Below are 24,074 nucleotides of genomic sequence, written 5' to 3'. Positions count from 1 at the left end.
TGAGGTAGTTTATTTTTCTTATTTAAATCATTACTAATTTCATATGTTTTGTCCTCATGAAATATTATAACAAGCTCATACTATATTATTTTATTTAAAATATGTATTTACTGAAAAAAGAAAGAGGGAACCAGAGCAACACTCTGGCATGCACAGTGCTAGGGGTCAAAGTCAGGATCTCACAGGCAAGTCCTGTGCTGTACATCCTGCTCCATCTCCTCACCTGCATAAAATTTATTGTTTTAAAGATATCTATATATTACAGATTTTTATAACAGCAAGTGGTGATATGAGCACACACACAAAAAAAATGACTACAGAGTACACTGGGGATGTTTAAGCCTACACATTTATTGATATCACAAATGACCTACATTTCAGGCAGCACATTTGCTGTCCAACAGAAAGACCACAGGTCTCTTGTCTAATATCCATGAGTTAATTGAGAAGGCAAATTTGAAATCTCCATCAGATAGGACAGGACCTTATATAATTAGAGAATACAGGAAACCTCATACGTGCAATATGATGAGAGCATAAGGGTGCATGTACCATTACAACAATTATAAAAGCAACATTTAATGTCCTGGGAGATCTCCAAGCTTTGGGCAATTATTAACTAAAGGAATCCTCACCAATAATCACATAAGCATAACACATGCTTTTCCCTCCAGGATAGTCTATTTCATAAATGTAGGTCCCGAGTTAGACCCTAGGAGGTCCCTACTCTAACAGCTTAATAACTGCAGAGACCAACACTAACTGTGGAAGCTTCCCCTCCAGTTCAGATACACCACTGCTCTTAGCTGAGAGGTTAGTTCAAACAGCTACCTCTTTTAAGTGATCAGCACTGTGTGTGTGTGTGTGTGTGTGTGTGTGTGTGTGTGTGTGTGTGCGCGCGCGCGCGCGCGCACCTCCAGGGCTATCAATGGGACTCAGTGGCAAACGCTAGAAGAAGAAGTGCCTGTGCTATGAATCCACTGCTCCTGGAGCCTATTTTTTCCCATTTTTGTTGCCCTTGTTGTTGTTGCCATTGGTGTTGGATAGGACAGAGAGAAATTGAGAGAAGATGGGAAGACATAGAGGGGGAGGGAAAAATAGACATCTGCAGATCTGCTTTACCAATAGTGAAACAACCCCCATGCAGACCTGCAGGTGGGGAGCTGGGGGCTAGAACCAGGATCCTTATGCCGGTCCCTGTGCTTTGCACCATGTGCACTTAGCCCACTGAGCTATCACCCAGCCTCCCAGAACTACTTTTTAAAAATAATTTATTTATTCCTTTTGTTGCCCTTGTTTATTGTTGTAGTTGTTATTGATGTCGTTGTTGTTGGATAGGACAGAGAGAAATGGAGAGAGGAGAGAAAGACAGAGACAGGGAGAGAAAGACAGACACCTGCAGACCTGCTTCACTGCCTGTGAAGCAACTCCCCTACAGGTGGGGAGCCAGGCCTCGAACTGGGATCCTTACTCCGGTGGTCCTTGCATTTTGCACCACCTGTGCTTAACTCGCTGCACTACAGCCCGACTCCCAGAACTACTTTTTTTTAAGTGTGGTATTTTAGATGTGAGTTCATAATATTTTAGGACTTCATGAGGGCAAAAAGAGATGGCCTGCTCCCCAAAACATATATGTATACGTATATGTATATACACACACACACACACATATATGTAATTTTCTTTTCTCTTAAGTTTGGGTCAAAGGTAGTGTACTGTTATGTTTCTCATGAGAACCAGTTTACTTTTAGAACAAAAGTTACTCTAGATATGAAGAAAAGATTCCCAATACTGTAAATCTTGGGTGAAACTGATCTTGGAATCACTTGCTAAATTATGGTCAGGTTGAAAAATTGGGTGAAAGTTAAAATAATCAAAGTTACTTTGCGGGACATTTAAATCACTCATAAGCTTGGTAAAGATTTGGGTGTCAGCGTTGGGGGGATATTAAACAGGCAGCATACCAGACTTTTCATCCCTGAGACCCCAGAGGTACCAGATTCAGTCTCTGGAACCATCATAGGTATGAGCTGAGCATTTTCTGCTCTCTCTTTCAAGAAACTGAATAAAAGTTTCAAAAATTACACATCAATTTTGAAATAGTCCTAATGTCTTCTATAATTTTAACACCAGGAATGTTTCCCCTATCACAAGAGTAGGTACTGTTTGTTCAGTTAGACATCCGATTAAATTTTCCAGTCTTATCTTTAGGGGATATGTGTAGTCTTTAAAAGCTAGATTTAGGGTGGAGGGTAGATAGCATAATGGTTATGCAAAGAGACTCTCATGCCTGAGGCTCCAAAGTCCCAGGTTCAATCCCCCTGCACCACCAGAAGCCAGAGCTGAACAGTGCTCTGGTTAAAAAAAAAAAAAAAAAGCTAGCTTTAGACCTGAAGAATATTTATAGTTTTGTTTTTAATTGGATAAGTTTTTCACTATAATGGATGGCAGAATATATATAAAGGAGGTTATTAAAAAGAAAATATATGATAAAATGCTGTGAAATAAAGCAACTGAAAGAGAGGGCAATGAACAGTGAAAAATCTGGGAATGAAAAAATTCATTTATTAAAATATTCTGTATGTGTTTTGAAAAATCCAGGGGGGGGAGTCAGGCAGTCAAGTGCAGTGGGTTAAGTGCAGGTGGTGTATAGCTCGAGGACTGGCGTAAGGATCCTGGTTCGAGCCCCCGGCTCTCCACCTGCAGGGGAGTCGCTTCACAAGCAGTAAAGCAGGTCTGCAGATGTCTATGTTTCTCTCCCCTCTGTCTTCCCCTCCTCTCTTCATTTCTCTCTGTCCTATCCAACAACAACAGCAACAATAAAACAACAAGGTCAACTAAAGGGAATAAATAAATAAATAAATAATAAATTTTTAAAAAAGAAAAAAATTGCAAGGGGGAGTCAGCAGTGGTCCACTGGGTTAAGTGCAGATAATACAAAGTGCAAGGACCTGGTGCAAGGATCCTAGCCTCCATCTTTCTACCTACAGTCGGGGGGAGGGTCATTTCACAAATCTATAGGTATCTTTCTTTCCCCATTTCTATTTTCCCCTCCTTTCTTAATTTCTCTCTGTCTTATCCAATAAAATGAAAAGAAAAAAAAAAAGGCTGCCAGGACAGTGGGTGCACAGTGCAGGCACTAAGCCCCAGATATAACCCTGGAGACAAAATAAATAAGTAAATAAAATAGAAAAAATAAAGAAAAAATACAAAGTACTATCCAGATTCTAGGTGTATTTTTCGTGGAATTGGCTTTGTGACTGGATAAAACCTTTGCAAAATGTATAGTATATTCAGGTTTTTCCAGTTATTTAGTAGTAGAATACATATATATCATAAAGTTTACCATCTTGATCAACTATTTATCTATTTTAATAAAACTTGAAAAACTTTTTATCTTTATTTACTTATTGGAGAGAAACATTCAGAAATTGAGAGAAAGGGGAAGATAGAGAGGGAGACAGAAAGAGAGATACCTGCACAACTCGTGAAGCTTTTCCCCTGCAAGTGGAGATCAGGGACTGGAGGGTTCATGTGCATTGTAACATGTGCACTCAACCACGTGTGCCACCACCTGGTCCCAGAATGAAACTTGAAAGATGTATAAACTGTGTTGTAAGAAGACTGATCATCTTGGTATAAATATTTTGATATGAAAACAACAGAGTTTGAATTTCATTTTGATTAGTTCTGGAATGAAATTTCATCTATTTTAAACTGCTGTATGTTTGATGATGTGGTGGTAAATATTTAATAGCTAGTTTTTTAAAGGAAAGGCTGTGATTTACATTTACCAAGTCATGTGTTGTATGTACCCCTGTATGACTCATTTCTGGTTGCGAGTTGATAGCACTGAACATGGAACTAAGCAGGAATATTTACAGCAAATTCTTATAAGTATATGTAAACCAGGTCCAAGATATCTCTGCATATGTCTAAAATTATTCTAAAGGTTAAAGATAATTTGGTGAAATACCTTGAAATCTAAGTAAACTTGACAAATAGTACAGTTCCAGCTTCTCAATCACAAAACCTCAAAAAGAAATTTATAGGATAACTAGTTTGTTTTGTGTATTTCACTGCATTTATTTTAAATGATACCAAGAGGAGATATTTTGCTAATTTAATATATAACAGTAACCATCTAGAGATACAATCTCCATATCACTTCATCAGGAATACTTACATTATAATTACAGCCAATATTTATAGATCCCTAACTTGGCACTAGGTATTTATTGCATGTACATGGTAGTATGGGAGTAAGGAAAAAAACATTCACTCTGTCTCCAGGGTACCTGACTTTAACCACTGCTCATGATACCTATAAAATTATCTAGAAAGAGGAGGTTGCACAGTAGCACAGCGGTTTAAGCACACGTGGCATAAAGCACAAGGACCTGAGTAAGGATCCAGGTTTGAGCCCCTGGCTCCTCACTTGGGGGGGGGGGGTTGCTTCATAGGAGGTGAAGCAGGTCTGCAGGATCTGTCTTTCTCTGCCCCTGTCTCCCCTCCTCTCTCGATTTCTCTCTGTCCTATCCAATGACAACAATAACAACAACACAAAGGCAACAAAATGGGAAAATCTGGCCTCCAGGAACAGTTCATTTGTAGTGCATGCACTGAGCCCCAGCAATAACCTGGAGGGGAAAAAATTATCTAGAAAGAAAGCTACAAGAAAGACTTCAGAAATGTCTGCCATTACCAGAGTTAAGGAAGACTAAATAAATTGTGAAAATATAGTCTGAATATAAAGATAAAAGTATGAAGTAGTGAGTTAGGAGAGTAATAAACATATGAGAGAAGGAAAAATGGAACCTTCTTTTTGCCAATCCATAATCCATCCAGAATTAGCAACTATATATGAAGCTGACCAATGACATTAGATTGGCAGTTCTATTATGAAGTGAAATTAGTTAATATATTTTAGTAACACTATAAACCATTGACATTTTCTGTGCTCTCTCCCTCCATGTTTTTAAGGAATCAACAACAGGAGGAACACACATGTTTGAGAGATGTATGCTCTGTACCTTCAGTGGGAGCAACATTTTGTGGCAGGGAGTATGATCTTGAATTACTGGTTATTTCTGGAGTATCACAAGGTCATGTTTGACTGTGAGAGTTTAGAATGGCTCTATAGCATGATTTACCATGCTGACTTTAAATATCACGGAGACAGAGGATTAATGTCCAGTATGTATAAAGAAGCTACATGGAACAAGACGTTTTTCTAAAGACCAGGTCTGTAGTGTAGTAAACATAGTACAAATGGGGGCCGGGCAGTGGTGCACCTGGTTAAGCACACATAATATTAAGCTCAAGGTCCCCTTCAGGGATCTGGGTTCTAGCTCCAAACTCCCCACCTGCAGCAGAGATGGTTGACAAGCAGTAAAGCAGGTCTGTAAATGTCTCTCTTTCTCTATCTCCCTCTCCTCTCTCATTTTTTCTCTGTCCTATCCAATAAATTAAAAAAGAAAAAATAGAACAAATGGCTGCCAGGAGCAGTGGGTTCATAGTGCTGGCAACAATAACCCTGGAGGCAAAACAAACAAACATAGTACAACTAAGTATGTTCATTTACTCTAGGCGATACAGAAACCCTATTTGCAGAAAGTCTTTTGTCTGTGGAACAGCCAGCTAGAATATCCAATAGGCATAGGATAGAAGGATTCTCCTGTCCTGTGAAACATCATCCAGTGAACTATAGGAAAAAGATAACCTTGGAGGAAATTTGTAGATATTTCTTATAAAAAGAAAAGAGAGAGAGAGAAACATTGTGAATCAATAGAGTCAGCATAGCCTAGTCTAACCATTTAACAATCTCAAGAGGAGAAGTTAAAAGTCTAATGGAGTGATTGGTGGAGATAAAAACCTTGGAAACAGTAAGGTAAATTTCTCAAAGAACTGCAGTTGGTCATCTTAGCTGGTGGTCAGTAGCCAGTAATCTCAAGGGAAGATGGCACCAAACTGCCTATTTATTTATTTTAGATTACTGGCTGTTTAAGAGCTTGTGATTAGTTTATTGTCTGATTCATTCAGCAAAAAATATGAGGAAACTTATATGTGCAGCTCTATGAAGAGCATATTTTAATTAACCTTTGGTGCTGCATAATAAAAAATTAATTTCTAAATTGGAGAACAGCAGTAGTTTCTATAATATAAACAAACCACCTGGACTCTCCATCTTTTCTGTAGACCCTGGTACACAATACAGTATTTAATCTATTGTTCAGTGGTTTTCTTTAACATCTTCCCAACTGGAACTTTCCCTCAGAATTGGTATATGTCTGTTCAATTTTCACAACCTCCATGATCAATACAAATGGATGGCTGAATAAATAAAGTTAACTCAAATTCCCAGTGCAATAAAATAAATAATAAAGATATCAAAATTATCTTATTTTAAAAATTTCCAGTAAAAAACATTACAAGGGGAAAACATTATGTGCATAAAGCATTATGCATTGATGAACATTTGTCCTTCATGCTGGAGAGATGCTTCACAGGGTAGGGTGCATGCCTGGCATGTACAAGTTCCATGAGTAGTAGTTGTCTTGAACAATGATTTTTGGAATGACTTGGGCTGATTTGGTACAGAAAATGCACTGGTTCTATGTTGTATACACCTGCTATATGGGATATATCAGATGTATTGAGATCATGAACTCATGCCTCATTCAAAATTTATACAAAAATATACTGCATTTCAAATAGTTCAGCTGGAAGAGGATTAGCAGCACAAGGGAGAGTGTCAATTTAGCCCACTAACAATCTGAAGAGACCTAGTTTGTTCCATTACTGATCTTACTAAAATATTTAATTTAATCTTATTATATATTTAATCAAATTTATATTATCTGGGGGAATTTAAGAGAAGAGCAAGTCATTTGTTGGTTTTGATGCTTTTACATGTCACAGATTGCTCCAGGAAATTGCTTAATTACCATAATAAACATTACTTGTTCACTGACCTTTTAATCCCTCCAAATGTTTGTGCATGGCCTAAGAATTTTCCAAAATCAATATGAAACATGTGGCCTGACTTTGTCAGCATGATATTGTCATTGTGACGGTCACAGACTCCCAAGATGAATGTTACCACACACCATCCAGCACAGGAATAGAAAAAGTTTCTCAAGGCCTAGTCAGTGGGAAACAAAACCACACACAAATATAATAAGTAATACTTACATACAAAATGGAGAAACACATCAGTATCAGAGGCAATAATAACCAGTATGGTAAATGTATATACATACAATCAGAACCATCTATATGTCATTGGAGAAAAGCATATGGTTAAGTTACTAGTTTTTAGATGCTACAGAAAACATAAAGAAGTTTCTTCTTTACCCTAGTAGATTAAGGTTTTCACTGAAGTTGGGGAAAATAATCTCCTTCATTTGGCTGGATCTCATTTTCTAAGATTTCTAGAGAGGATTGCTGGTATGATTTTTGATGTCTTGGATACTCAATAATGAGATTTTTTTTTTTCTTCAAAGCAGTAGAACAATATGACTCAATAATCCTAGCTTCAGAGAAATCTAAAAAATCAATTTTCAAATATTAGAATTTTCTGAACACAGAAAAAACTGCACTGATATAGTCAGAGCGTTTGTGTATTCTAAATATGTCATCCAGCTTGTGTCCAAAAGTGTTTCAGAATCATACGTAGCAGTGAATGCTCGTGCCACTGGAATGCCTGGGTAGAAGCAGAATCAGCCAGTTATGACTGGTTTCTTTTGTGAACAGAAGTGTTTTTTTTTTTTGTCAATTTTTTTATCCCCAAATGATCTTCTGTGTACATTTATTTTTAAATCAGTGGTGAAACCATAAGTGTAATTATGCTGAGGCCATGAGTGACTGACTGATGGCTGGGCCATGGCTATGGGCTTTTGGGAGTGATGTGGTATTGCTCACTGGAGAGGTCTTTGGTGATGAATGACATCAGGAAACTTTAGTTTCAGATATCCTGAGTGCTGAGCAACTCACTTCATTTATCTGTCTGAATGTTCTCCACTTACAATGTGGCAATAATAAACTATATCTTTTACATGGTGGTCTTGAAGAGCAAATGCGTGTGCGAAGTACTCAATGTAACTCCGTGGACTTGTACAAAACTCTGGCTGCACATCTAGGAATGGCTGAAACATACATTTCAAGACAATATTATCTAATAATTCTTTGTGCTGTGGCATCCCAAAGCCCATTTTATCACTCCACTTTTTTTTTTAATTTTTTTTTTATTTAAGAAAGGATTAACAAAACCATAGGGTAGATATACATCATGTCACTTTAATAGCATAACCCTGGAGTAGAAGAACTCAACCTCCCTATCATGGTCTATACTCATTAGGATAACCAACTTCTTCAAGGAAGTTCATCTACGCCGATGACATCTGCTGTGCAACTCAGGCATCCAAGTTCGACATCCTCGAGGAAACACTCACGAAAGACATGTCTCTGATATCTGATTACTGTAAAAAATGGCGACTAATCCCTAGCACTGCAAAAAACTGTATCATCTGTTTTCCATCTACACCATGCCTCGGCCTCGCGTGAGCTTAATGTGCAGCTTGGCGATACGAGAATCCGGCAGGAAGCCCAGCCAGTCTATCTTGGCGTTACTCTCGATCGCACTCTGTCATTTCACAAACATCTCATAAAAACTGCAGCAAAGGTGGGCGCGAGGAATAACATCATTGCAAGACTGGCCAGCTCCTCATGGGGCGCGAGCGCTTCCACTCTACGATCATCATCTCTGGCATTATGCTATTCCACTGCAGAATACTGTGCCCCAGTATGGTTCCGTAGCCCCCATGTCCACTTAGTCGATTCCAAATTATATTCCTCCATGAGGATAATTTCTGGAACCATCCGTTCCACCCGGGTTCCATGGCTGCCAGTCCTTAGCAACATTACCCGCCAGATATTCGTCAGGATGCGGCATCATCTAAGTTCATTTCCCACGTCTACGCTCGACTGGACCTGCCAATATACGCGGATATCTTCGCCCACCCTGTCCAACGCTTGACGTCTCGTCACCCAATCTGGTCCCCTATGCCTACACTGAACTTCTCTGTTCCAGTCTCTTGGAAACAGAGTTGGCAGTCAGCTGAGGTAAAGAACAAACACCTCATCACAGACCCCTGCAAGCATCAACCCAGCTTTGACCTAGCACGTTATGATTGGGCCCTCCTCAATCGCTATCGAACAGGCCATGGCCGGTGCGCCGCTATGTTCCATCGCTGGGGAGCCAGAGACGACCCGAACTGCCCCTGCGGCTCCAGACAGACTATGACCCACATAGTCAATGACTGCCACCTCTCCAGATTCAAAGGTCTCAAAACTTTACATCAGGCTCAACCTGACGCTGTTGACTGGCTACGGAAAAAGGGCAAACGCTAGAAGAAGAAGAACCAACGACCCTAATTTTCCCAGCGCTGAAGAGTTTTCCAAAATGAGTCGACTTCAGGAAAGCTCTGGGAAGATTTTAATACTGGGCCATATTGTATCTTTGTATGAATTAGCACAAAGATGCTTTGGGTGACTTAACTGTACTAGTTGGGATGCATTGGATCGACCTTCTCGTGGTGCATCCCGTGAGTACCCATTTATTGGGGAAACTGACGATCCTTCCTAGCCGACTGAATCCACATGGATCCCAGTCACTTTCAAAGCCAGCAACAAGCAGCTCCTGACAGCTTTCAACCTGACCTTGTTGACTGGCTACGGAAGAAGGGCAAACGCTAGAAGAAGAAGAACTGTACTAGTTCATGCCTTGACAGCCATAACTGCCCCCTTACCCAGGGGCCCTGGCCTAGGACAGAGCCTTGCATACAAGAGTTTTGTTTTACAAGAGTAAAACAAAAGTGTCTAAAAAGTGTTTGCAGTCAAATACAAGTAACTTTTATAAAGAACTGATTTATAAAAATAAAAATATAGGAACTGGGTTGTAGCACATTTGTTTGAGCATACATGTTACAAAGCCAAAGGACCTGGATACAAGCCCCAGTCCCTACCTGTGGGGTGAAGCTTCATGAATGCTGAAGCAGTGTTACCAGTGTCTCTCTTTCCCTCTCCCTCACTATTTCACCTTTTCCTCTCAAAGCCTTTCTGTCTCTATCCAAAAAAGTGCATAGATAAGTAAAACAAAATAGGGCTGGGGAGATAGTACAACATAATGAGTATGTAAAAGACTGTCATGATTGAGGCTCTGAGGTCCTAGGTTCAATGTCCAGCACCACCTTAAGCCAGATCTGAACAATGCTCTGGGCTCTATCACTGTAATTAAAATAAAATTAAAAAAATAAAACTATATTATACATTCTGCACACATTTAAAAAAATGGGCATGCAAAAAAGTGTAGCATAGCAGGAGAAATAGTTTGGAAAGAGAGAAGGGGATATTATAGAAAATGGAGAGTGTATAAAAAGTGGCAAGGTAACCTGAAGGAAGGAATTTCAAGAGTATTATCTCAGGTAAATATTATTCTAGAGAAATAGCTAAGCAAAGAGACTCTTTATTGATAGTCCAGAAGGAAAACCAAATTCTAAAAATTTTCCTTAGTTAATATGGCAAAATGAGGCATGAGTGTTAGGCTGGCGGCTGAATGAATTAGAACTCAAGGTGCACCCAATTTACTTTTTCATAAATTAACATCCTTAATGAACCAGAGCATAGTCTTATATAAACACATCATTTAAAATTATCTCCAGCAGGACAAACCTTCTCATAATCCGTCTTCAAATGATTGTGCTGACTGAACCATTTTTTAATTGTGTTTTCCTTCAACGGTCCTATTAGGCCAGCATGGCGATGGATTTTTGCTAGGGTGACAGCATCAGGCACCATCTGCACCAGTCCTGGTTGACAATAATAATAATAATAATGGGAGTAGTTATTTCTTCACATGATGAAGGGTACTTGAATATTGGAAATATATTTCAATCTAGGTAACTGAAGCCATAGTTACCAGCACTATTTGGGTCACCTGTTTCCTTTCCAAACCTTTTCTGAAAAAGCCTTTCCTAGATGATCTTCCTTCCAATCCCTCTTCCTCCCTTCCTGCCCTCCTATTTCTTTTTCCCTTTTATCATTTTATTGGGGGTTAAAGGCTTAACCTTTTAACATGGGGACAATTTCTCATCTCATCTCCTTGTAATTTCTCATCTCCTTGTGATAGGTGTCTGCAAAACACCCTCACACCCCGATGTGGGTCTTTTATCACCATCATGCTCCAGGAAGCAGAGAGAAAGGAAAAGAGATCACAGCACTGAAGCTTCTTTCAAGGCACTTGAGGTCAGTTGAGAACCCAGATTGCATAAATGGCAAGCAGTGTGCTATCCAAGCAAGCTATTTTGCTAGCTCCCTTCTGGTTTTTCATACCTTGGAGAGCAGTGACTCTTGTTATATCTGGAGCAGACCTATGGGAAGTGACTTGAATACTTTTTCTGGAGTGATGGTAGTAGCAATCCAATCCAGAGACCCCCGCTGAGGTTATGGGAGTAGTGGCTTAATGAACACATACTGCTGGTAATTTCATTTATAATTTTTTTCTTCTTTATTTTTTTAACTTATTTAAGCAAGGAGACATTAACAAACTCATAGGATGGGGGGGGGGGTACAACTCCACACAATTCCTGCCACCCAATCTCCATATCCCATCTCCTCCCCAATAGCTTTCCCATTCTCTATCCCTCTGGGAGCATGGACCCAGGGTCATTGTGGGTTGCAGAAGGTGGGGGATCTGGCTTCTGTAATTGCTTCCCCGCTGAACATGGACGTTGACTGGTCGATCCATACTCCCAGTCTGCCTCTCTCTTTCCCTAGTAAGGTGAGTCTCTGGGGAAGTGGAGCTCCAGGACTCATTGGTGGGGTCTTTCATTTATAATTTAAGGTAGGACATGTAAACTTGAATAAAAAAAACCTCTATTGATGAGGTAAGTGAAGTACATGTAATATTCTTAGCAAATATTTCAGATAATTTTGAAAAACACTGTGTACAATAATAGAAATTTCTTTGTTCAAGAAATGTTTTGTTTTTAGTACTGGACCAAGTAACTGCAACAAACATGGACAATCAGGTCAGGAAAAGAAAAAAAAGAATTTATTAAAATAAAACTAACCTTTAAAAACATACATGGTTGATATTAGCATTTTCAAGGTCCTAAGTAATTTATTTTTTCATGTTTTAATTTTTTAAGAATTTATTTATTTATTCATGAGAAATACAGGAGGAGAGGAAGAACCAGACACCACTCTGGTACATGTTCTGCCGGGGATCGAACTCAGGACCTCATGGTTGAGAATCCAATGCTTTATCCACTGTACCACTTCCTGGACCACTGTTATAATTTTTTAATAATATTATTTATTCCCCTTTGTTGCCCTTGTTTTATTGTTGTAGTTATTATTGTTGTCCTCAATGGATAGGACAGAGAGAAATGGAGAAAGGAGGGGAAGATACAGAGGAAGAGAGAAAGATAGATACCTGCAGACCTGCTTCACCTCCTGTGGAGCGACTCCCCTGCAGGTGGGGAGCTGGGGGCTCGAACCGGGATCCTTACAAAAGTCCTTGTGCTTTGCGCCATGTGCGCTTAAGCCGCTGACTCCCTGTTTTAATTTTATTTTAATTGCCTCCAGAGTTACCTCTCGGGCTCAGCACCAGTACTATGAATACACTCCTTGCTCCCAGTGATCATTTTTTCCTTCCTTTCTCTCTCTCTCTCTCTCTTTTTTTTTTCAATTTACTAGATAGGACAGAGAAATTGAGAGAAGAGAGATGGGGAGGGGGGAGAAAGATAGACACCTGCAGACCTACTTTACTCCTTATGTGGGTGAGGATCAGGAGCTTGAACCTGAGTCCTTATGCATGGTGATATGTGGGCTTAACCAGGTGCACCACTACCAGGTCCTCTTTTTTTTTTTTAAATTGCCACCAGGATTATCACTGGGGATCAATGCCTGCATGGGTTGCATTGGATTGACCTCCTCATGGTGCATCCTGTGAGTACCCATTCATTGGGGAAACTGACGATCCTTCCTAGCCGACTGAATCCACGTGGATCCCAGTCACTTTCAAAGCCAGCAACAAGCAGCTCCTGACAGCTTTGCTGTTGACTGGCTACGGAAGAAGGGCAAACGCAAGAAGAAGAATGCCTGCATGATGGGCCTACCAACTCTGGGTGATCAGTTTCTTTGATAGAGATACAGAGAAGTTGAAAAGGAAGAGACAAAGAGGAAAAATGAAAGAGAGACACCTGCAGCACTGCTCCATTACTCACAAAGCTTTCCCTATGCATGTGGGGGCCAGGGGTTTGAATCTGGTTCATCATGCATAGCAATATGTACACTTAGCACCTGTCTCCAAGGTCCTAAGTAATTTCTAAAAGAAAAATCTTCTGGGAGTATCATTTTAAAAATAATTCTTATATTAAAATAAGAGTGACTACGCATAGTTCTTGGGATTTTCGAATGTGCCAGGTAAACCGAAAGCAATAGAAAATTTAGGGCAGATGTCCATTTTATGAGCATTTGAGATAATCATATAAGTCAATCTACTCTCTAACCTATACTGACCTTGATCTTTTCCTGTGGATAGACATCTATAAATGATCATTTGCATATCCAGGCCCTCTTGCAGCCAAATATTGTCCATCACTTGAATAAGCTGTAGCACAAGCATATCCTGACGAAGATCATCCCCGATCTGTTCAGAACAAAAGTATGGCCTCTAGGTTTTGAATGCTATCAAAACTTTTCAAATATAGCACATGTCATTTCTTTCCCTGAGTAAATTTCCAGCATGATTGGATTGGATTATTGTGTTAGCACCAAGAATACCTTGTGTTTCTGATAAAAGATGAGAGAAAATTTTCTTTAAAATGAGTATAGAAATTTCAGTCGTCAAGTCTGAAGTTGCTTAGAGTGCTGTTCCCTAATTATCTTCTAATTTACTATTCATGTGCAGTATCTTAGATTCAAAGTCTAGTGAAGAGAGATTGAACCAGTGTTTACTCAAATTACAGACTCAAACAGAAAGATCTCTATGTGAAATATAACTAGCTGTGCTATCATTGTGTGTCCTGTATTAGATATACAGTAAAGTACCAAGAACTTCTTGGTATAAATAACACACATGTGAATTATCAGACTTTAAATTATCAGGATTTAAATCACTGACTTCTCTTATTATGAAGGCAACTAAAAAGTTTGCAGAGCAAAGGGCTGGGTGGTAGCACACTCAATAGGGTACATGCCTTACCATATTCAAGGATCTGAGTTCAAGCCCCCAGTCCCCACCTGCAGGGGGAGTCCTTCATGAATAGTATATCAGTGCTATAGCGCTCTGTGTGTGTGTGTGTGTGTGTCTCTCTCTGCCTCCCCCTTCCCTCTCAATTTCTCTATCCAAAATAAATACATAAAATAAAATATGTTTTGAGAGTTGGTTGGTAGCACATGTGTCATGAAGTGCAAGGACCCACATAAGGATCCCGATTCAAGCCCCCGGCTCTCATCCTGCAGGGGAGTCGCTCACAGTGAAGCAGGTCTGCAGGTGTCTATCTTTCTCTTTCTCTCCCCCTCTCTGTCTTCCCCTCCTCTCTCCATTTCTCTCTGTCCTCTCCAACAACGGTGACATCAATAACAAGTACAACAATAAAAAACAAGGGCAACAAAAGGGATAAATAAATATTTTAAAAATAAAATAAAATGTGTTTAAAAGATTTCAAAGCAAGTTATCTTTAGTTGTAATAAGAAAAGGCTACTTTCTTAGCTTATATGAAGGAAATACAGTATGTCCAAATAGGAGGAATGGTTACACTTTTAAATTAATATGCAGCTTGGTTTCAAAAATGTTTTTTAAGTATATGCAGAAATTGTATATGCCAACATGAGATTTTTTATTTTTTTCTCTTCATTCATAATGCAGTGTCACAGGATGCTAATGCCAATGGCTATAAAAGCAAAAGTAGAGGCCAGCTGGTGGCACACTCAGTTGGGCATACATGTCATCATGTCGTAAAGAACAGCCCCCAAGCTCTGGGCCCCCTACTACAGGTTGGGGGAGGGAGCTTCACATGGTAAAGCAGAACTGAAAACCTCTCTCCATCTCTCCCTTGTTCTCCCCCTCCCTCCCACTCTCTCCCTTCTTGATTTCTCTCAGTTCTATCCACCCCCAAGAGTGTAAATATTAAAGAACCAAAAGTAATGGCATGCCAATAATTATATTAAAAGATAGCCTGAATCCACCAAAAATTTCACTCTGAGACCTTGTTGCATGATCTGACTACATAACTGATTAAATGAACCACATGATTGGCAAGACTTTGCTTTTTACTTACAGCTCATCAGCCCCTGTCCCCATCTATCACTATTACTACTGTTTACTCTAATCACCTATGGAATCCATTATAAAGACTGAAATGGCCCATGTATATGCCTCTTATTTAAAAAGAGGAGAGCAGCTCAAGTTAGTTAAACAACCAAATGCCTGCAGATGAGAAATGTATATTAAATTAACTTCTGCCATTTGATTTTCAGCATATTTTGATTCTACATTAGTATCTAGGTCAAAAGAAAGGTCAAGTTCTAGGAGTTTACCAGGCATTTCCCTTTCTAAACTATTCAACAGTGATAATATAATTTTATTTATCAAAGCATATCTCTTAATTTTTGCACTGAAGGTTCATTGGCTCTGAGCCAGCAAAATTTGATTTACTGTCAGTCATTACTTGTCATGTACTATAATTCTGTAAAAATGCAGAATCTTAAATAATTGGAGTTCTCTGTGTTGTTGCCAGAAGAAAATAGTTAGAATAATTTCTTTTTTGTGAGTAATAAATCAATAGTTCTAACTATGGAATAAATTTGTTTCTTAGGAGGGCTATTGTACCTTAAAAATAACGCTGATGTTTTTGCCCATTGGATTAGCATTGATGAAAGTAATCTTCAGTGGCAAAGCATTGGAGGTGAAATATGAACAAGCCTAGAAGAAAAGAAGATTTAAAAATTTTGAACAAAATAAAACAAAAATAACACTTTCAGAGACCCTTGCAGAATTTGTGATCCAAGAAAATATGAATCATATGAATAATTTTTACAGTTTGGAACAAAGAGACCTTTGTTTAAAAATTTTAGTCTACCATCTAGTGCCTTTGCTTTGAAAATAAAAAAAGTCAACTTTTTGGCAGGTTGTAAATCAACTACAGTTTTCCCTCAATAAAGAGTATATAGTGATATCTTTAAGTTTTAACTAAACAGTATATAGATCTTCTGCTTACCCCAGTTGACTAATTGCTAAAAGATGAGGTTGTTATTTAAAAGCATTTTATCTCTTTTCATTACATTTATTCTATATCAGAGTTTAAGAAACCATAAGGATAGATTGAAGAAACACCTTATAAGATTAAAAAAAAAAAAAAAAAAGAAGGGAAACACAATGTGAAACTTGGTCTGGGTATGGTGTATTGCACTAGAGCAAAGGATTCTGGGGAAAGAGGAAAAGGACAGCATGGAGAGGACATTAGGGTCCTGGTGCCTGATGATGGAAATTTTCCTAAATTGAGAGTGAAAGTGTTCTGCAGACACGTGTCACAGGGAGATGAGAAGTTGTACCCACTGTCAGCAGACAACTTAGCTAATAATTGTTATCTCTTAATATTGTAAAATGTTATTCCATTCCCTTCTTGCTTCTTGAGTTTGTGTTGAGAAATCTGATGACAGCCGAATGGTTCCTCCTCCACATGTCCACTTCTTCCTTTCCCTTGCATTTTGCAATATTTCTTCCTTGTCCTTGCTTTTGGAAAATGTTACTATGTTATTTCTTGGAATTGTTTGCTTAAGGTTTGGTGGTTGTGGCTTCATTTCAGTTTCTCCTATATCTGTCTTTTGACCATTATCCAGATGTTTTCTGCCTCTGCTCCATAAAGTTCTGCCTACCACTTTCCATTCATTTGTTGGTTTACACATGATCCTGTCTTTTTTTCTCTCTCCTCCTCCACCTCCCAGCCTGATATTTCAGTCTCTGTTACTCTTTGGCAATGGCCCCAGAAATCACCCTTTGTTAATACGTTTTAAACTATAACTATAAGTAACATTATAATGTATATTTCTCATCTTTTTCCAGCTCTACTTTATATTTACATATTTTATAACACTGACTGTTTTCCACTACACTTTGTTGCTTATTTCTTGTTCTGTCCCTGAAGTTGAGTTTTAAAACATTGCATGCCTTTAGTTATTAGGAAATGTTGACAGTGAAAAGTTAAACCAATACAAACTAGAAGAATAAGACTTGATCCTTTCAATTTACAAACTTAGTAAAATATGATATCAATACATGTTGAAGCATCAGTTTGAATGTCAATATTTCTGAGAAATCTGATACTGGTAGACACTGAGAGAAAAAGATCTATTTTTTAAATTTATCCTATCAACATAAATCTAACCTAAACCCTTAGCAAACAGAAGCCCTTACTCACTGAGGCAACTTAAGTTTTATAGTAAAAGGTTGAGGTTGTTTTTTCCAATAATGAATTCTCACTATAGGTATCAGTAAAACAGGGAATATATGACCTTCTGTCATGGTATTGAGTTGGGAAATCCTCTATTAGACCATGAATGAATCTAGATCAATATTTTTCAATCTTTGCTTATCCAGTTATAGGGGTTCGCTGAGGCATCTTAAAGAGATGAAGGGCAAAGGGAGGTTGAAAGCGAGGCTCAACCTCTCTACTACTTGTGGGCTTCATCACTCTGGATTGATTTCACTACTCTGATTAGATAGAGAGATTGGGGAGCCAAGGGGAGATACTATAGCACTGAAGCTTCCTCCACAGTGGTGGGAATCAGATTCAAACCTGGGTTGTGTGAATGGCAAAGGAAGCACTCTATCTCAGGTGAGCTATTTTGCTCACCTCAAACTCTCATTAACTACATTACTCAGAGCTACTTTGATTTAATTGTTTTATATTTTAATTCTCAAATGTAGCATGTTTTTGAGTCATGTCAAAAGTATTATATATTTGATAACTATTTTGGTCTTTGATTATATATATCAAATATATTTGATAACTAGTTTGGTCTTTGAGTGTGAATATGGGATCACTTCCCTCAGTATATATGCAAAGACAATATATAAAGTTACAAATTATAAAGACAATATATTAAGTATGGGGGGCTGGGTGGTGGTACACCTGGTTAAGTGCATGTATTAACTATGTGCAAGGACCCAGGTTCAAGCCCTTGGTCCCCACCTGCAGGAGGAAAGCTTTGCAAGTGGCGAAGCTGTGCTGCAGTTCTCTCTCTCTCTCTCTCTCTCTCTCCTTCTCTACCTCCTTCCCTCTCAATTTCTGGCTGTCTCTATCTAATAAATAAAGATAATAAAATTGTTTAAAAAGAATTTTTTAAAAAATAGTATGGACGTATGTGCATAAGCAGTAGACTTAGAATATTTTACAAAACATTTTTTCACAGTTGAATGAAACACTTGGGAAAGAAAGTCTTTCAGGAAAATGATGGATTTAAAGATGGAGAGAAATTTACAGTAGCAAACATTTCTAGAAGAGAAAGTTTTCCAGGCTAGGAAAGACTCACAAGAAGAGTTTATATTAAAGCAGAAGTCTCCAGTGGGGTGGGAGGGTCATAACCAAGACACAGGAAAGAATGAATCAGTCTTGGAGACAGAAATTATGTCCGCGGTGAGAGTAGAACTAAAATACAGATAGGAAAATATGAATACTGTTCTTGAGAAGCACAAATAAAATAAATTTAAAAAAACAGTTAGTACTTTCTTTTTATTTATTGCACATGAGAGGACTTTTTTTTTATGTGAGACAGAGAGAAAGAATTACAAGTAAGAACACCACTCTGATACATATAATGACACGGACTGAACCAAGAACCTCAGGCATGCATTCTCAGTGCTCTGCCAGTTGGGATATTTCTGAAGTCACAGATTTAGAATTTATTTTTTCAAGAGAAAAAGTCACCTGTCCTTATTTCCCTTGAAGCAGAGAAGGTTTCTATTAAGCTATTCCCATCTGGGTCATTCAAAGAGAAATAGAATACGGGTCATTATGATTAATGAGTCTAAAAAGAGAATGCTTAATTCAAAACTAGACATTTTTATCTGCTTTGCAGAGCCTTGTTGTACAAAGTGGACTGGCCATGGTCTGAGAGCTTCTATTCAGTGTAGCTCACTGATGGTGTTTAAAATAGAAGGAACACTCACTACATTCATAGTGTGAACTCTCTGGTGTCTGATAAACAGTGAGCTGTTGCTGATGGCTTCCTCAGTAATCATTGTATTTGTAAGGTTTCTTCCCAGAATTGGCTTTCTGATGTAACACAAAACTGACACTATAATGAAGACCTTCCTATACTCATTACATTAATACAATGTTTCACCAGAGGCCAATGGCATAAGTGCACATGGTACAAAGTGCAAGGACCAGTGCAAGGATCCCGGTTTGAGCCACCAGCTCGCAACCTGCAAGTGGGGAGGGGGGGTCGCTTCACAAGCAGTGAAGCAGGTCTTCAGGTGTCTATCTTTCTCTCCCCCTCTCTGTCTTCCCCTCCTCTCTCCATTTATCTCCATCCTATCCAATAACAACAATAGTAATAATAACAAGGGTAACAAAATAGAAAAAAAACAGCCTCCAGGAGCAGTGGATTTGTAGTGCAGGCACAGAGCCCCAATGATAACCCTGGAGTAAAAAAAAAAATGTTTTGACAGTGTGAATTCTCTTTTTAAGCTAAGGTATATATATTGTCTCCAGAGTTATCGCTGGGGCTCAGTGCCTGCACTACAAATCCACTGCTCTTTGAGGCCATTTCTCCCATATTTTGTTACCTTTGTTGTCTGTATTGTTATTTTTGTTGGATAGAACAAAGAAAAATCGAGAGAAGAGGGGAAGACAGAGGGGGAGAGAAAGACAGACACCTGCAGACCTGCTTGTGAAGCGACTCTCTGCAGGTGGGGAGCTGGGGCTTGGAACCGGGATCCTTATACCTGCTGTTGAGCTTCATGCCATGTGCGCTTAACCAAGTGCGCTACTGCCCGCCCCCCTAATGTATACATCTTGATTGCATATTTTACATACTTCTAAGACCTTTTGCTTATGTGAAGTGAAAAAGAAAAAGACATTTACTCAAACAGAATGTCTTGTCACACTGTGTTTGAAAGGGTTTTCTCTATGCATTTGCTGAGAGTCAACAAGCTGTGAGTTCTGATTGAAGGCTGTTCCAAACTTGTTATGTGCATTCCCCTCATTGTAGATAATCTGATATAAGATAAGTCACTTACTTTGACAGTCGATGACCTTGCTGTGTTCATACAACATATATATGGCTTCTTGCCAGTGTGGACTTCTCTAACATTCAGAAAAGTTTCTGTTACAGCAAAAAGCTTCCTACACCTATTTCAGCTGCAAACCTCCTCACCTGTGTGGGTTACCTGATGTTGGAAAAGGATTTTACTCAGAAGACCAACTAACTGGTGACTAGCACTCATAAGGCTTTTCCTGAGTGTGGCCTGTCTATCAGAGAATGAGCAGGGAACTCTAAATGAAGGTGTTCACACTGATGCTTCTCCTAATTATGGTATCTTTAATATTGAGTCAGATCAGAGAGGTGATGATGGATGCTCCCTCACTCACTATAACTATAGGGCTTCTCCCCTCATACTCCCCCGAATTCTCAGATGGACCATAGGTTGAGAGGTCTGTCTGGTAGTCTTTGCACACCACTACATTCAGATAGGTTATTTTTGGTTTGAGTCCCCTAAAGGAAGAGGGCTTTGACTGAATCTTTGCCATATTTGTGACATCATCTTCAGATGTCACTTGGCCACATCTGTCTGGGTCACTGCTGTTCTTAGAGACATGACATGTGCATCTCCCACCTGGTCACCTCTGATCAGAAAAAATGGGGCAAAGAGATTGTTCTGTTAGCAACACTTTTCTGCCTGATGGAAAATGCTATCACTTGAAGGCTACTCTGAAAAGGAGTGCTCTTGGCTACAATAATGAAGTCATGACTCCTGAGCTGGTCATTTCCTTGCTCAGACAACTCTGGGTACCCATAGCTACCACCCTTAGAGACAAACCACCCCACATCCCCAAGATCTTTACAAGTTAAAACATATGTAAATTTAATTTAAAATGTCATCTGACTCTTTAACAACAAAATAATAAAGCAGAAAAGTTAAATATCAATATGTGGACTCAGTGATCTTTATTGTTCTTTCTAGCATAAGATGATATGCCTCTGCAATGCTAAATTTTGATATACCTTCAATATTAATCAGTAAATATAACCATTGATTTAAGGTGTGTTTTTTTTTGTACTAATGCTTGGATATTATTAGAGATTGGCATATCTCATACTATTTGAGGATATTTTTGGATTATTTTTTTAAATGTGCTTATGCAGAAAATTTGTAGTGTCTTCATAGCAACAAAGTTATAAAGGTGGTGTATAACCTCTTTAGCAAAATTGGATTAATTCTGATAGTAGTCTCTTTTTAATTCTAATTGTTGGATTTTAGCTGTCATAAGATTTCAGTCAAGTAGCATTTAGTTTATGCATACATGACTTCATTGAGTCTTTTCACTTCTAAGTCTCATTTGTCAATTCATTTCTCTGTTAGTGTTTCCTACTCTTGGATTTTTGTGAAGGATGATAATAAAACTCATTGAAAACAAAGAAGAATGGTTCTCCATCTGAAAAAGATGATTGCCAGAGGTGCTAGAAAAGAAAGGGCTTGTGAGTTTGACACCACCAGACAGAATTTTCCAAGTCTGAACAGAATCACACTATAAAGCAATTTATGCAATAAATGGAATAGATTATATGGAAGTGGGACACATAAGCATCAATGCATCTTAAATTGAATTGAAATGGGGGCAGGCAATGGCACACTTGGTTGAGCACACATACTATAGTGTGCAAGACCCCTCTCTACCCACCTGCAGAGGGTAAGCTTCAGGAGCATTGAAGCAGGTCTGCAGGTGTCTCTCTTTTTCTCTTCCTGTTATCTCCCTTTACCATCTCAATTTCCCTCTGTCCTATCTAATAAAAGAGAAAGGAATTTTTTAAAAAAGGAAAAATGGCCACTGGTAGTGGTGGATTTGTCATGCAGGCATATTGATAACCCTAAAAAGTAAAGCTGAAAAATTGAAGCTAATTGTAAACTTGTGTACTGGGAAGGAATATGTTTATATTCTAAACAAGTTTGAAATTAAACCCAATATGTATGGATTCACCAAATCACCCATTTAAAAAAATAATTTGAGTGATCAATATAGTCAGAAGATCACTTATCCACTGAGTTGTTTGTGCCTAAACCAACAAGTTCTGTGATGAGGTCTCTGTGATCCTACTTGGTTACTGTGTATCAAAATGCACTCAGTTTGGATGGAATTCAGTTACATTAAAAAGAAATTGCTCCAATTTGTAAATTATTTTTGCTATTTCAAAAGCATACCATGAAACAAGTAACACACAGCAAAACAGAATCGTGTGCTAAATAAATTGACTTACATTGCGATCAATCCCCTTTATGCACAGGGCAGGGCACAGAGGAAGGTGGCAGGTATTTATATACTGAAAGAATTCTTCAAGTCTACCAATCTCTTTCTTCAGTACCTCCTGAAAAATCATTAGAAAAAGTATTTAAGGAGCTAAAAGGAACTTGACTTTCCTTGTGAGTTGTAATTTTCTTCTATTGATTAAATAAACTCTTTAATTTACCCTTGGATGTTTTTGGGGTCAGGTCGGTGATACAGCCATATATGAGGAGGCAGAGGGATAAAGACAGTGGGGCAGGGTTGGGGGAGATGGAGAACTAACAGTGCATGCCCTTTTTAAAGCATGTGCAGTTCAATTAAAAACAAATCCAAAACAAAGCACTGCACTGCTTAGATAAAACACAGTAGGTTGAACTTGACCTGTGGCTTACCAATTTGCAATCTCTGCTTTAAAGTTAGTGTTATCATGGCTCATTTTTGATACTCTCCTTAAATATTTAGTTTATAGCTCTCAAGTTTACAATAAACAGTGAAAGTGCATTTTAGAAAATTGTTCACATATGTTAGAAACATGGATGACAAAATGATAATTGTATAATACTATCAAAAATAGTAATGTAAATGAAAACATAGCTTTCTGAATGCCAACGAATATACTTCTGACATGTGACTCATAGTCTTCCATAGTCCTCTGTACCTGTGAGTGGTCAGAGAGCACTAACAACACTTTTAGAATTGTGTATCCTCTGAGAAAAAGGGGAGGGGGACAATGAAAATTCATCACAAAGTGAAAAAAGAAAAAAATACTCTTAAGCCACATTAAAAATAAAACTTTAAGCTTAGTTCTAATAATGAAGATATCAGGTAGTGTTTACTCTCAATAAGTTTCTTCATTCTTAGTCTTGACTCATTGGCTAAATAATGGAATCCACTGTTTCCTGAATTCAGAAGAAAAAGATAGAAAAATGAGGCCAAGTTATACTCTGGTCCTCTTTCTGTTTGTCTCTAGCCTTATATACACCTAGATTTGCCTGAGGAATCTCAGCTCTCTTGATTTAGCTGAAACACATTCGTTTCTTTTAGTTAGGTCTAATTAATGCTTTCTTTTAATAGAAAACTAGCTACTAGTAACAAATTGTGAACAGCTATAAATGCCTCTTCTTTATTCTCTTTGTATTTGCATTTGAAGAGAGATAATCACAAAAGTAGTCAAGGGGAGAAAAATAAATTTGTGTCACATAAATATCATTCTAAAACTTGAAGTAAATGGTAAAAAAATCAGTTATTTAAAAAATTCTATACTTGTCAATTATGCAAGGGAAACCTATACACAGATTTTGCCAATTTTAAGTCAGTTAATTTTACTGGCTTTCAACTTTTTGTCTACCACTAGAAAATAGTGAGTTTGTATTACTATGGAGAAATTATAGTTTGTTTTTTGTGTGTGAGAGTGTGTGTGTGTGTGTGTGTGTGTGTGTGTGTGCGTGCGCGCGTGCATATGCTCACACTTTAAAATTCTTCTGTGTATGCGAAGCTTAT

General features: G+C 38.3%; 1 protein-coding gene across 2 annotated transcripts in view; it reads right to left on the bottom strand.

The window, feature by feature from the left end:
* Window positions 1–24,074, bottom strand: part of PIK3C2G (phosphatidylinositol-4-phosphate 3-kinase catalytic subunit type 2 gamma) — a 361,732-nt gene that overhangs the window by 112,312 nt on the left and 225,346 nt on the right. For both annotated transcript variants that reach the window (XM_060194432.1, XM_060194433.1), the window contains exons 20-24: window positions 22,549–22,656; window positions 15,899–15,991; window positions 13,585–13,714; window positions 10,732–10,868; window positions 6,975–7,144 (exon numbers count right to left, since the gene is read on the bottom strand). In XM_060194432.1, the coding sequence (XP_060050415.1) occupies window positions 6,975–7,144; window positions 10,732–10,868; window positions 13,585–13,714; window positions 15,899–15,991; window positions 22,549–22,656 (638 nt within the window). The remainder of the gene's footprint in view (window positions 1–6,974; window positions 7,145–10,731; window positions 10,869–13,584; window positions 13,715–15,898; window positions 15,992–22,548; window positions 22,657–24,074) is intronic.

This window comes from Erinaceus europaeus, chromosome 7, assembly GCF_950295315.1.
Source record: "Erinaceus europaeus chromosome 7, mEriEur2.1, whole genome shotgun sequence".
In the NCBI taxonomy this organism is placed as follows: domain Eukaryota; kingdom Metazoa; phylum Chordata; class Mammalia; order Eulipotyphla; family Erinaceidae; genus Erinaceus; species Erinaceus europaeus.
The sequence above is the reverse complement of the archived record's forward strand: the minus strand, read 5'-3'. Positions and strand labels throughout refer to the sequence as shown.